This window comes from Euprymna scolopes, chromosome 32, assembly GCF_053919585.1.
Source record: "Euprymna scolopes isolate OS-2025 chromosome 32, ASM5391958v1, whole genome shotgun sequence".
NCBI classification, from domain to species: Eukaryota; Metazoa; Mollusca; class Cephalopoda; order Sepiida; family Sepiolidae; genus Euprymna; species Euprymna scolopes.
In genome coordinates, this window is record NC_136513.1 from 90,873,822 (window position 1) to 90,889,187 (window position 15,366).

At 26.4% G+C, this 15,366-nt stretch overlaps 1 protein-coding gene across 1 annotated transcript in view; it reads left to right on the forward strand.

Annotated features, from left to right (window-relative positions):
* Positions 1-15,366, forward strand: part of LOC145256481 (leucine-rich repeat and guanylate kinase domain-containing protein-like) — a 90,707-nt gene that overhangs the window by 40,546 nt on the left and 34,795 nt on the right. The window contains exons 7-8 of the mRNA XM_080115425.1: positions 4,338-4,427; positions 11,128-11,295. Of these exons, the coding sequence (XP_079971551.1) occupies positions 4,338-4,427; positions 11,128-11,295 (258 nt within the window). The remainder of the gene's footprint in view (positions 1-4,337; positions 4,428-11,127; positions 11,296-15,366) is intronic.

Consider the following 15,366-nt stretch of genomic DNA (forward strand, 5'->3'; position numbering starts at 1 on the left):
ATTTAATACATTTATTATAGTTTATATATTTAATAAATTTATTATAGTTTATATATTTAATACATTTATTATAGTTTATATATTTAATACATTTATCATAGTTTGTATATTTAATACATTTATTATAGTTTGTATATTTAATACATTTATTATAGTTTGTATATTTAATACATTTATTATAGTTTATATATTAAATACATTTATTATAGTTTGTATATTTAATACATTTATTATAGTTTATATATTAAATACATTTATTATAGTTTGTATATTTAATATATTTATTATAGTTTATATATTTAATACATTTATTATAGATTATATATTTAATACATTTATTATAGTTTGTACATTTAACACATTTATTATAGTTTGTATATTTAATACATTTATTATAGTTTATATATTTAATAAATTTATTATAGTTTATATATTTAATACATTTATTATAGTTTATATATTTAATACATTTATCATAGTTTGTATATTTAATACATTTATTATAGTTTGTATATTTAATACATTTATTATAGTTTGTATATTTAATACATTTATTATAGTTTATATATTAAATACATTTATTATAGTTTGTATATTTAATACATTTATTATAGTTTATATATTAAATACATTTATTATAGTTTGTATATTTAATATATTTATTATAGTTTATATATTTAATACATTTATTATAGATTATATATTTAATACATTTATTATAGTTTGTACATTTAACACATTTATTATAGTTTGTATATTTAATATATTTATTATAGTTTGTATATTTAATATATCTATTATAGTTTATATATTTAATATATTTATTATAGTTTGTATATTTAATACATTTATTATCGTTTATATATTTAATAAATTTATTATAGTTTATATATTTAATGCATTTATTATAGTTTATATATTTAATACATTTATTATAGTTTGTATATTTAATGCATTTATTATAGTTTATATATTTAATACATTTATTATAGTTTGTATATTTAATACATTTATTATAGTTTGTATATTTAATACATTTATTATAGTTTGTATATTTAATACATTTATTATAGTTTATATATTTAATACATTTATTATAGTTTGTATATTTAATACATTAATTATAGTTTGTATATTTAATACATTTATTATAGTTTATATATTTAATAAATTTATTATAGTTTGTATATTTAATACATTTATTATAGTTTGTATATTTAATACATTTATTATAGTTTGTATATTTAATACATTTATTATAGTTTATATATTTAATACATTTATTATAGTTTGTATATTTAATACATTTATTATAGTTTGTTTATTTAGTACATTCATTATAGTTTGTATATTTAATACATTTATTATAGTTTATATATTTAATACATCTATTATAGTTTGTATATTTAATACCTTTATTATAGTTTATATATTTAATACATTTATTATAGTTTGTATATTTAATACATTTATTATAGTTTGTATATTTAATACATTTATTATAGTTTGTATATTTTATACATTTATTATAGTTTGTATATTTAATACATTTATTATAGTTTGTATATTTAATACATTTATTATAGTTTGTATATTTAATACATTTATTATAGTTTGTATATTTAATACATTTATTATAGTTTGTATATTCAATACTTTTATTATAGTTTGTATATTTAATACATTTATTATAGATTATATATTTAATACATTTATTATAGTTTGTATATTTAATACATTTATTATAGTTTGTATATTTTATACATTTATTATAGTTTGTATATTTAACACATTTATTATAGTTTGTATATTTAATATATTTATTATAGTTTGTATATTTAATATATTTATTATAGTTTATATATTTAATATATTTATTATAGTTTGTATATTTAATACATTTATTATAGTTTATATATTTAATACATTTATTATAGTTTGTATATTTAATGCATTTATTATAGTTTGTATATTTAATACATTTATTATAGTTTGTATATTGAATACATTTATTATAGTTTGTATATTTAATATATTTATTATAGTTTGTATATTTAATATATTTATTATAGTTTGTATATTTAACACATTTATTATAGTTTGTATATTTAATACATTTAATATAGTTTATATATTTAATACATTTATTATAGTTTGTATATTTAATATATTTATTATAGTTTGTATATTTAATACATTTATTATAGATTATATATTTAATACATTTATTATAGTTTGTATATTTAATACATTTATTATAGTTTGTATATTTTATACATTTATTATAGTTTGTATATTTAACACATTTATTATAGTTTGTATATTTAATATATTTATTATAGTTTGTATATTTAATATATTTATTATAGTTTATATATTTAATATATTTATTATAGTTTGTATATTTAATACATTTAATATAGTTTGTATATTTAATACATTTATTATAGTTTGTATATTTAATATATTTATTATAATTTGTATATTTAATACATTTATTATAGTTTGTATATTTAATATATATATTATAGTTTATATATTTAATACATTTATTATAGTTTGTATATCTAATACATTTATTATAGTTTATATATTAAATACATTTATTATAGTTTGTATATTTAATACATTTATTATCGTTTATATATTTAATACATTTATTATAGTTTGTATATTTAATACATTTATTATAGTTTATATATTTAATGCACTTATTATAGTTTGTATATTTAATACATTTATTATAGTTTGTATATTTAATACATTTATTATAGTTTGTATATTTAATACATTTATTATAGTTTATATATTTAATACATTTATTATAGTTTGTGTATTTAATACATTTATTATAGTTTATATATTTAATACATTTATTATAGTTTGTATATTTAATACATTTATTATAGTTTGTATATTTAATACATTTATTATAGTTTATATATTTAATACATTTATTATAGTTTGTATATTTAATACATTTATTATAGTTTGTATATTTAATACATTTACTATAGTTTGTATATTTAATACATTTATTATAGTTTGTATATTTAATACATTTATTACAGTTTGTATATTTAATACATTTATTATAGTTTATATATTTAATACATTTATTATAGTTTGTATATTTAATACATTCATTAAAGTTTGTATATTTAATACATTTATTATAGTTTGTATATTTAATACATTTATTATAGTTTATATATTTAATACATTTATTATAGTTTGTATATTTAATACATTTATTATAGTTTGTATATTTAATACATTCATTATAGTTTGTATATTTAATACATTTATTATAGTTTGTATATTTAATACATTTATTATAGTTTGTATATTTTATACATTTATTATAGTTTGTATATTTAATACACATATTATAGTTTATATATTTAATACATTTATTATAGTTTGTATATTTAAGGTAATTTGTATATTTAATACACACTAAGTTTGTATACATAGACAGACTAAGAAAAATATAATATAGTCTAACACACACACACACACACACACACACACACATAGATGTGCATACAGCAGTAGTAGCTATATGGTAATAGGATATGGTTATGGATATCTCCGGTATCAAATAACTCTTATACACTGAAATTTACTTCTTGTATGAAAAAGAGGGGAGATATAACATATTAGAAGTATTTTTCATTAATATGTATCTGATATAAATATAAAAAAGAATAATATAATTGAATTTTCGAATCAAGTCTCCCCTTGCTGTTATTTCAAATCATTTGAAATCATATTAGCAAGTTTTAGTCTCCTCTCCATCAAGATGAGAGGTTTTGGAGGAAATATGTGTGTGTGTGTGTGTGTGTGTGTGTGTGTGTGTGTGTGTGTGTGTGTGTGTGTGTGTGTGTGTGTATTGTTTACAAAAAGTTTTAGATGAGATAAGTCATTGGTACCGTCAGAGATTAATATTGGCTGAAGAGAGCTTGATATGGTTATCTTAAACGGTCCCTAGTTATCGAGTTTGAAACCGACGGTACCAATAACTTATCTAAAACTTTCTGTAAACAAAATATAAATAATGCACTCTTATTTTCGGATTTTCCTTATAATTGAGCATTCTTCTGGATTTCTTTTTTAAAAAAAAACCTATATATATATATATATATATATATATATATATATACATAGGAGAAATGTGTAAAAATAGCAAAATTCTTACAAACACACCTATCCATAACATTGTTTTGACACTCTCATAGGATAATCACCCCCCCCACCACCACCACCACCTCAACCAGAATTCTTTTGTTGCGTGTGTGGTATTGAAGTGTTCTTCTTTTTCTTCTCTTTCCCAGGAGATTGATTTATCGTGTAACTTACTCTGCAGCCTCCACGGTTTAGCAAAACATCATCTCCTCGAAGCGATTAACGTCAACGATAACCATGTAAGTGAATTGTGAAAAAAACAAAAAAAAAACTTTCATATTTTTATTTTCAACCCATAGATAAAATTTACTATTTTTTACTTTTACGAATGACTTAGCATTTATCCAGGTTAAAAGCATTTCAAGGATGAAGGAGTAAGGAGATGGGTTAAAGTTTAAAACTCTTTAAAAGGGAAAATGGTTATCCCATCTGATTGCTTTTCAACACCACAGTTAAGGACTACAGGGTTTCAATTCATAAAGTAAACCCGGCTGTGTCCAGACTTGTGATAATATCATTTGTTGCTGCATGTTTTGGCAAGCGAATATGGCGATGATAACAAGGAAAGAAATCTCTATAAAATAAAATATGCATCAAGTGCGCTTGAAAGCCAAATCACAACGTAATATTAGGAAAATCAACAAATATTTTACTTGTTTTAAATTTATCCCAAATATGTTTCAGAGGTATACTCCATCTTCAGTGTGTTGTTTTGTTTCTTTTTTTTCTTTTCTTCTTCCTTACCATAACTTTACAACATCGCAAGGAAGAAGAAAAGGAAAAAAAGAAACAAAACAAAACACTGAAGATGGAGTATACCTCTGAAATATATTTCTGTTATAAATTTCAAACAAGTAAAATATTTGTTGATTTTCCTAATATTACGTTGTGATTTGGCTTTCAAGCGCACTTGGTGCATATTTTATTTTATTCAAATTAAAACAACGTTTCTATATGAACTCACACCCTTGACAGAAGAAATCTCTATTTATTTTAACCTTTGTCTCTCAAGCGACCTAACTACTGCTCTTTGTCCAAGCAAGGAGATGCTACCAGCGGAATGGACTATCCGGACTCCCCAACAAAAAGAACAAAGAAGTCATTGATGTAGACATTAAAGTAAACTTTGTACAATTCTCTATTGAGAAAATAATGCAGATTTGTCAAGCAACAAATGCTAACACAACATTGTGTAACCTGAAGGAACAGATTCCTCAAAGATAGTCAGAATCTCACAAAGAATTATGTAAAGACATTCAACAGTGCTGCTTTAATTATTAAACTTAAATTGCTAATCACAAACTATGTTGTCACGAATAGCATCCCAAATTCAAAATGGGAAAATGATTCTCCTATAACAAAGCGCGGATGGCTATATGCAAATGAAAGAAAAAAAAAGACTATAAAAAAGAAAAAGAGGACGATCACATTAGAGGCATGGATCGCGTTTGTGATATGGGTAACATCACAGCCGTAACAATCTATAAAATAATACCGTAGTACCTTTAACATATGTCACGGTTTCCACATTATAAATTATTCGATCGAGAGATCCTATTTATTAAAAAGAGGGATAGAAGGTGATAATATACTACAAACATTAAATTAGTAGATAGATATTAAATAATATAGATATTAAATAATATAGATATTAAATAATATGGATATTAAATAATATAGATATTAAATAATATGGATATTAAATAATATAGATATTAAATAATATAGATATTAAATAATATAGATATTAAATAATATTGATATTAAATAATATGGATATTAAATAATATAGATATTAAATAATATGGATATTAAATAATATAGATATTAAATAATATAGATATTAAATAATATAGATATTAAATAATATAGATATTAAATAATATAGATATTAAATAATATAGATATTAAATAATATTGATATTAAATAATATGGATATTAAATAATATAGATAATAAATAATATAGATATTAAATAATATGGATATTAAATAATATAGATATTAAATAATATAGATATTAAATAATATAGATATTAAATAATGTTGATATTAAATAATATAGATATTAAATAATATGGATATTAAATAATATAGATATTAAATAATATGGATATTAAATAATATAGATATTAAATAATATGGATATTAAATAATATAGATATTAAATAATATAGATATTAAATAATATGGATATTAAATAATATAGATATTAAATAATATCGATATTAAATAATATAGATATTAAATAATATAGATATTAAATAAAATAGATATTAAATAATATAGATATTAAATAATATAGATATTAAATAATATAGATATTAAATAATGTTGATATTAAATAATATAGATATTAAATAATATGGATATTAAATAATATAGATATTAAATAATATGGATATTAAATAATATAGATATTAAATAATATGGATATTAAATAATATAGATATTAAATAATATAGATATTAAATAATATGGATATTAAATAATATAGATATTAAATAATATCGATATTAAATAATATAGATATTAAATAATATAGATATTAAATAAAATAGATATTAAATAATATAGATATTAAATAATATAGATATTAAATAATATAGATATTAAATAATATCGATACGTTAATTTAATGTTTGTAGTATGTTATCAACTTCTATCCTCCTTTTTAATAGATAGGATCTTCTGATAACCGAAGACGCAATGTAAAAAAAAATTAAATTAAAAATGATGTCACTTTTGCGCCATACGTGAAATTATAATATACTATCATAGTCTTCTAGTTAAGATCTAAGGGTAATATCTGTTCTGTCTAAAGATGGTATAATAATATTGTGGGGTTTCTGTTCATGCCGAGCCTCTATACAATAGAAATATCACAGACTTCTATAAGGATATTGGAGATAAACTGTAATAACCATATATATTCTGACACTACATTAACCAGATTACTTAGATAAATACTTTTACAGTTTTAACAAAAGGGATACAATAATATCGCAGTCGCCATTCACACTGAACATTTACAGAATGCCCAGCAGCAATAGATTACATATGAAAGATGCCGCTGTTGAATTTCCACAGCGGCATCTTTCATCTAGTGGAGAAATAAATGTTGTTACAAGGAAAAAAAAAGTAAAAAAAAAAAAAAAAAAGGAAAGTTTTTTTTCCATTTTTTGTCTACTTTGCGACTGAGGCTACAACGTGTTGGTTCCTGAACAATGTTACATTCCCATCTAGTTTCTCCATGCTTTCCATCACCACGGTTGAAGCTTATGGGGGTCACATTTAGTAAGGAAACCCGGTTGTGTTCAAACTTCTTATAATATTGTTCATTGCTGCATGCGGAACTCTTTTCAGTTTGCCTGTTTCCCACCTGACTGCAACTTGGATGTCTTCAAGTCCAATATAAACAAATTCCTGATAAACCACCCCCTTACGTAAGACACTTTATCAAATCTCCATTACTAACAATTACTACGATATTATCCCATTGACTACTGTACACGCAATAACCCTTATCTCCGGGTGGCTTCCGGGCCTTGATAAGTGGTGACTCCCATGTAAAAAAAAAAAAAATATGGAAAGCGGTTGGCAATAAGACGATAAAAAAATAGTTGTAAACTTATTCACTAATGAAGCTCAACATGTACATTTGTGATATCGACTCTATTTATGTTTAAGAAAAATAACGATTCGCACATAAGTGCACCCGTCATCTATAAAGGTTTTAGTTGATGAGGAAGGAATTGCACTGAAGTACTATGCTTCACTGCTTGGCTGACAGCCACGATGGTGCTGATCTAAAGAGAACCTCAAGTTAGAAGTTTTCGACCACTACAATCTCCGCCGCATTCTCCATGTCCGTCCCTTGGATTTCGTCGCCAACAAAGAAGTCCGGCGTCGCTGCAATCTCCAGGCAATTACTGACCTACTGCGGGCCCGACGCCTTCGATGGTTCGGCCATGCCTCTCGCTGTGATGCAGGGGTCTTTATCCACGAGGCTATCTCCCCACGTCCTCTACCCGGCTGGAAAAAACGTGTCGGTGGCCAGCTAAGAACGTGGCTCGGGACTATCAAAGCCGACGCTGAGCTGAGCTTTCGGGCCCGCTCATCTATGGCCTGTCTCGTTGGAGACGTGACTGGCTATTGCTCACTCGGGATCGTGCCTCTGATCGCCGGGCTTGGGCCGCAGCGGTACGAGATGTGCATCTTCATGAAGCCGACTCAACTCCTCCAGGGTGAATGTCGTTTCAAGTACAAGTACAAGAACCTCAAGTTTAAGAAATTGATCTCACAATGTTATTTATTTACTAGCAGGCCGCCTGGCGTCACCCGGTCGTAAAATACGCATAAACATTAAATTTTAATTCATACAGTAACTGAGACATCTGCATGCAATTATGTTTCTTCTAAACACTTCACTTTTTGTAAGTAAAAAAAAAAACCAAACCCTAAAGATAGTGAGCCTAATGGTATGATAACCATTAGGCCAGCTTGACATAATCTTTAATTGTGTTTTCAAACCTATCTATTATTAACATTAGTAATCTGTCATAAGAACAATTCACACATGAGCCTTCATTAAACAGTTAACAAACAGATAAAAATCAGACGACCCCCCCCCCATGTATCAATTTATCAATTTTGACCTCTTAGAGAGCCCCTTTTTTCCAAATGAAAACGGATTAAAAGTGTTTCACGTGTTTGAATATCCTCTATACCAAATTTCAAGTCTGTAGATTAAAAAATCGTTGAGTATATAGGTTGGGAAGTGTCCTCACACACACACACACACACACACACACACACACACACACACATTTTCACTTTTATAGGTATACTAGCAGGCCGGCCAGCATTGCCCAGACGTAAAATATGCACAAATATTATATTTTAATTAATGCAGAATTTTTATTGATTATAAATAGAAATACCGTAGGTATTTAACATCATGTTAATTTCCTTAACAAAAAACAAAAAATGAAGTAAAAAAAAAAACGCAAAGGAACAGATACATATGCATGTGAATATTGTTTTTTTTTTTTCTAAACCGTTCACTTCTTGTAAGAAAAAAAAGTAGAAAAAATACTCGAGCTGAGATCAAAACCAAAACCTAATGACAGTGAGTCAAGTACGATAACCATTAGGCCAGCATGACACGGCCCCCTAAAAAAATGTTTTCAAACTACTTATTCTTAACATAAGTAATCTGTAATGTAAACTATTCACACATGTGCATTCGTGAAACAGCAAACATAAAAAATTCCAATGACCCCCCCCACATACCAATTTTTTAAATTTTTACCCCTTAGCAACCCTTTTTTCCAAGTGAAAACCGCTTAAAAAGTTTTCTACATGTCTGAATACCCTATATACCAAGTTTCAAGTCTGTAGATAAAAAAATTCGTTGAGTATATAGGTTGAGAAGTTCCCTCACGCGCATAATTCTCACTTTTATAGATATACTAGCAGGCCGCCCGGCGTTGCCCGGTCATAAAATATGCATAAATATTATATTTTGATTATTGCAGAATTTAAATAATCCAGAAATAAAAACAAAACGGAAAGAAACTGAAACCTGTGCATGCGAGTATTATGTTTTTTCTAAACACTTCACTTTTTGTAAAAAAAAAAAATAAAAAAATACTCGAGCTGAGATCGAAACCAAAACCTAAAGACAGTGAGTCAAGTTCGATAACCATTAGGTCAGCTTGACTCGATCTTTAATTGTGTTTTCAAACCTACTTATTGTTAACATTAGTAATTTGTCATGAGAACGATACACACATGAGCATTCGTGAAACCGTTGCCAAACAGATAAAAATCTGACGACCTCACATACTGATTTTTCAATTTTGAACCCTTAGCAGCCCTTTTTCTGGATGACAATCAATTAAAACGTTTTCCATATGTCTGAATACCCTTTATACCAAATTTCAAGTCTCTAGATTAAAAATGTGTTGAGTATACAAGTTGAGAAGTGTCCTCATGCACACTCACACATTCTAACTTTTGTATATATATTAGCAGTACAAGCAGTATATCAATACAACCATTATACATATATATATATATATATATATATATATATGTGTGTGTGTGTGTGTGTGTATATTTGTATATTTTAGCAGCAAGTTATTATTCAAGCACGTCTAAGTGAACATGACAGAGTTATTCTTTTTTCCGATTTGTTTTGGATATCTTTTCAATTCACCGAGCAATCTTTTTTATTGCAATTGGCGTGTGATATATTATGGCGCCCAAAAGTTGTTGTTCAGCCATATTCTTCTCAAGCGCCGATAGAAAGTGCTTGAGAAGAATATGGCTGAACAATTTTTGGGCGCCATAATATACAACATGCCAGCTGGAATAAAAAGAGCGCTCAGCAAATTGAAAAGATATTAAAAAAAATTGGAAAAAGAATAACTGTGTTGTTCAATCAGATGTGCTTAATTTCCATCTGCTAGAACGTTTTCATCATAAATTCTACAAAATTATGCAGAATGTAGAAACTATGCATTAATAAAATTCAGCGTAATAATTAAATGAAACTAATCATCAAATAAGAAACCATAAAATTGAATAAGTAATTAACTCTTGTTTTTGCAAAAGAATATGAAAATTTGTTAATCGTCATGTAGCCGCTCGCATATCCATGACTGATTATATTAAAAAGTTTGTTATAATAATTTTAAAATAGAAAAAGTAGGCTTTTAATATTAATGTCAGTGCGAAAAAAAAAACCCTCAGCTTTATAGGTATATAGATAGATATGTGTGTGTGTGTGTGTGTGTGTGTGTGTGTGTGTGTGTGTGTGTGTGTGTGTGTGTGTGTGTGTGTGTATGCATTGTTTAGAGTTTTAAAACAAATGTAAATTTCCACAATGCGAGGACCAATGTCTAATAAATTTGTTTTTCATTTAATTTGACAGGTCCAAGATATTGAGGAAATCCAGCACATCAAAGATCTAAGCTTGTTGCAAAGGTTCACCATTCTACGCAATCCCATTGAGCAGATGCCCAATTATCATCTCGCCATCCTCTTCCAGATCCAACGTCTTACGCAGCTCAACGGTGCTCCAGTCTCGTTTGCAGACAAGGCAAGTCATATTTTAACCATTTCATTGGCGTACAAAATAAGTTTTGTTCAATTTATTTTTTTTGGTCTGTAACGCTTTGAAATAGAATTACCATTAGTCTGTTACATTTACGTTCAAGATAGCATTTTTACATCATCAGACATTCACACTCGATTTACTACCACAACTGCAAAGGACTTTCCTTTCTTTCTCCATGTGCCTAACATCAAATAGATTTTCCATGAACAGAGTTTTTTTTACAAGTAATTCCCATCTGTGTTTCCCTCGGGGCTGCAACATGGTCATCTTCAATTTTAATATCAATAAATGCTTATCATAGATCGTCCTCCTGATGAATCAAATTTTGTTTATTCTATTCAGGCTCATACTTCCTACTGATGGGATCACTAAAATGATGAGTAATAAACAAAGATTGTTGGGGATTCATAATTGAAACTTAGTGGACAGGCCAGGCAAAGAATAACTTTTTTTTGTGTACAAAATATGGTTGGATTGCTGAAAGGATTGTTAGTTTATTAACAATTCCGTTGATGAAATTTGGGGGCATTCACCCTTTTGGGGGTATTTACCCTTTTTGGGGCATCAACCTGTATAAAATTTGTCCCCTACAATATATCTGCCATCCTAAGGGATCTTCATGGCACATTTGAATCAATTCTATCCATTAGTTTTTCTCTCTTTCTCATGTCTTCCCTTTCTTTCTCTTCCTCCCTTTCTCTCTCTCTCTCTCTTCCTCTCCCCTTTTTTTATATTATAAGTAGTGATGGGACGATGGCAATATTTTTACCAATTCCAATACAATTATTGATTCCGATTTGTATTCTCTTAACATCTTTAATTACTTAGCAACAGAATTGTTGATTGTATATTTTTATTTTCAGATTACTGTTAAAAAAAAAAAAAGCCCATAATATATGCATATATTTTCACAAATGTAAAAAGTACACTTGTGGTGAGGGAGGAGGAGGATAATAATTTTAGTTTCACTGATTGTTTGCAATAAATATAAAATATATAATTTTATCAGCAGTTAAGGAAAATTAAGTTTTAAAAAAAACAGTAAAAAGAATCGTTTTTGGCATCAGAAAATAGACACATTTTTTCAATGCCAATTCCAATACCTTCAAAAGTTCAGATTTTTCTAATTCCAATTCCGATTAATCGTCCCAAGCCGTGTAACTCTCATTTCCTTCATTCTTGCCCTTTAGCCCTCACATTCCATGACCAATGTTTCTGACAAAAAGGGAAGAATTGCTGTTTTCTGGGTCAGAATCTATTCCATCTAACACTTATCATTTGCAAATTTTTTGACCTTAAAGTAGGTTTTTTTTTGTACTTTTTAGCACCTTACATCAAGTGGGTTAAAGGCTCGTCTGGAGCGATTTGCAAAAACAAAACATTAATTATAACGTAGTGTTACATATTAGTTTCTCAGATAAGGCTGGTTGACCTAAGCTAAGCAAAAGTAGTTGCGATTGTAAGTGACAAAGTTAGGAATTATGTTTTCATAAACAACAATGTTAATATGTGACAAAGTTAGGAATTTAGTTTTCATAAATAACAATGTTAATATGTGACAAAGTTAGGAATTTTGTTTTCATAAACAACAATGTTAATATGTGACAAAGTTAGGAATTTAGTTTTCATAAACAACAATGTTAATATGTGACAAAGTTAGGAATTTAGTTTTCATAAACAATAATGTTAATATGTGACAAAGTTAGGAATTATGTTTTCATAAACAACAATGTTAATATGTGACAAAGTTAGGAATTATGTTTTCATAAACAACAATGTTAATATGTGACAAAGTTAGGAATTTAGTTTTCATAAACAACAATGTTAATATGTGACAAAGTTAGGAATTTAGTTTTCATAAACAACAATGTTAATATGTGACAAAGTTAGGAATTTAGTTTTCATAAACAATAATGTTAATATGTGACAAAGTTAGGAATTATGTTTTCATAAACAACAATGTTAATATGTGACAAAGTTAGGAATTATGTTTTCATAAACAACAATGTTAATATGTGACAAAGTTAGGAATTTAGTTTTCATAAACAACAATGTTAATATGTGACAAAGTTAGGAATTTAGTTTTCATAAACAACAATGTTAATATGTGACAAAGTTAGGAATTTAGTTTTCATAAACAATAATGTTAATATGTGACAAAGTTAGGAATTATGTTTTCATAAACAACAATGTTAATATGTGACAAAGTTAGGAATTATGTTTTCATAAACAACAATGTTAATATGTGACAAAGTTAGGAATTATGTTTTCATGAACAACAATGTTAATATGTGACAAAGTTAGGAATTTAGTTTTCATAAACAACAATGTTAATATGTGACAAAGTTAGGAATTTAGTTTTCATAAACAACATTGTTAATATGTGACAAAGTTAGAAATTTAGTTTTCATAAACAACAATGTTAATATGTGACAAAGTTAGGAATTATGTTTTCATAAACAACAATGTTAATATGTGACAAAGTTAGGAATTATGTTTTCATAAACAACAATGTTAATATGTGACAAAGTTAGGAATTTAGTTTTCATAAACAACAATGTTAATATGTGACAAAGTTAGGAATTTAGTTTTCATAAACAACAATGTTAATATGTGACAAAGTTAGGAATTATGTTTTCATAAACAACAATGTTAATATGTGACAAAGTTAAAAATTATGTTTTCATAAACAACAATGTTAATATGTGACAAAGTTAGGAATTATGTTTTCATAAACAACAATGTTAATATGTGACAAAGTTAGGAATTTAGTTTTCATAAACAACAATGTTAATATTTTACAAAGTTAGGAATTATGTTTTCATAAACAACAATGTTAATATGTGACAAAGTTAGGAATTATGTTTTCATAAACAACAATGTTAATATTTTACAAAGTTAGGAATTATGTTTTCATGAACAACAATGTTAATATGTGAGAAAGTTAGGAATTATGTTTTCATAAACAACAATGTTAATATGTGACAAAGTTAGGAATTTAGTTTTCATAAACAACAATGTTAATATGTGACAAAGTTAGGAATTTAGTTTTCATAAACAACAATGTTAATATGTGACAAAGTTAGGAATTATGTTTTCATAAACAACAATGTTAATATGTGACGAAGATCAGGTTATTGGTTTTAATGCTACTTTGCAGATAAAGATGTAGTTACAGAGTTGAACAGTCAGAGAAGAGAGTAATTAGGAAGAGTTTTAGTCTGAGAATTGAAGTGGATAATTATGGAGTGATCGGTTTGGGAAAACAGTGGAATGTAAGCGGTAAAAAGAAGCGGTGTGCACTCTGAGAGCAAAAGAAGCCGCAACCATGAATAAATGTTAAATGTGTGAACTATAATTAAGTTGTTAATAGTTTTCGGAGAAGGAAATGGTTTGCGCTTTTAGGAACACGTCCAAAATGATGCATCAGTGTGTTGCGACTACAAAAAGGTATGTTCTTTTTTGTCTGGTGCCAAACAGATGTTTGTTCGTCCCATAAGAAACGGTTTATAAACAATTAGATGTTCTGTAAGAACTGTATCTTATACGTGTAAAGAGCCACACACACACACACACACACACACACACACACACAAAAAAAAAACATACATACACACTAGACAATCTCACGTATTGACATGTACATATACTCAACACATTAGAGACAATCACAGATGAACATAAATATCTGTTATAAGGGAGTCACCACTCATCTAGGCCCAAAGGCCACTTGAGGATACAAGTTAATGAATGTAAGGTGATAGTTTAGTAATCATTAATGGTGTAGATTGGGTGGAAGTTGGATTATTTAATGGCTCAACAAGAACTTGTTTACATTGGACTTGAAGGCTACCATATTGTAATCATTTGGGAAGCAGGCCAGTGGAACAGTGTTCCATGGGTGGGCAGTTCTAGGAAAGAAGTTTTGTTTATGTAATCTGTGTTTAGATTTAGACACAGATAGAGAGTGGGGAAATTGTTGATAGTGCTTGTAGCTAGTTGAGTTTTTTGTGAAAGTTTGGCAAGGGGGAACCAAAGATTGGAGTTCAGACG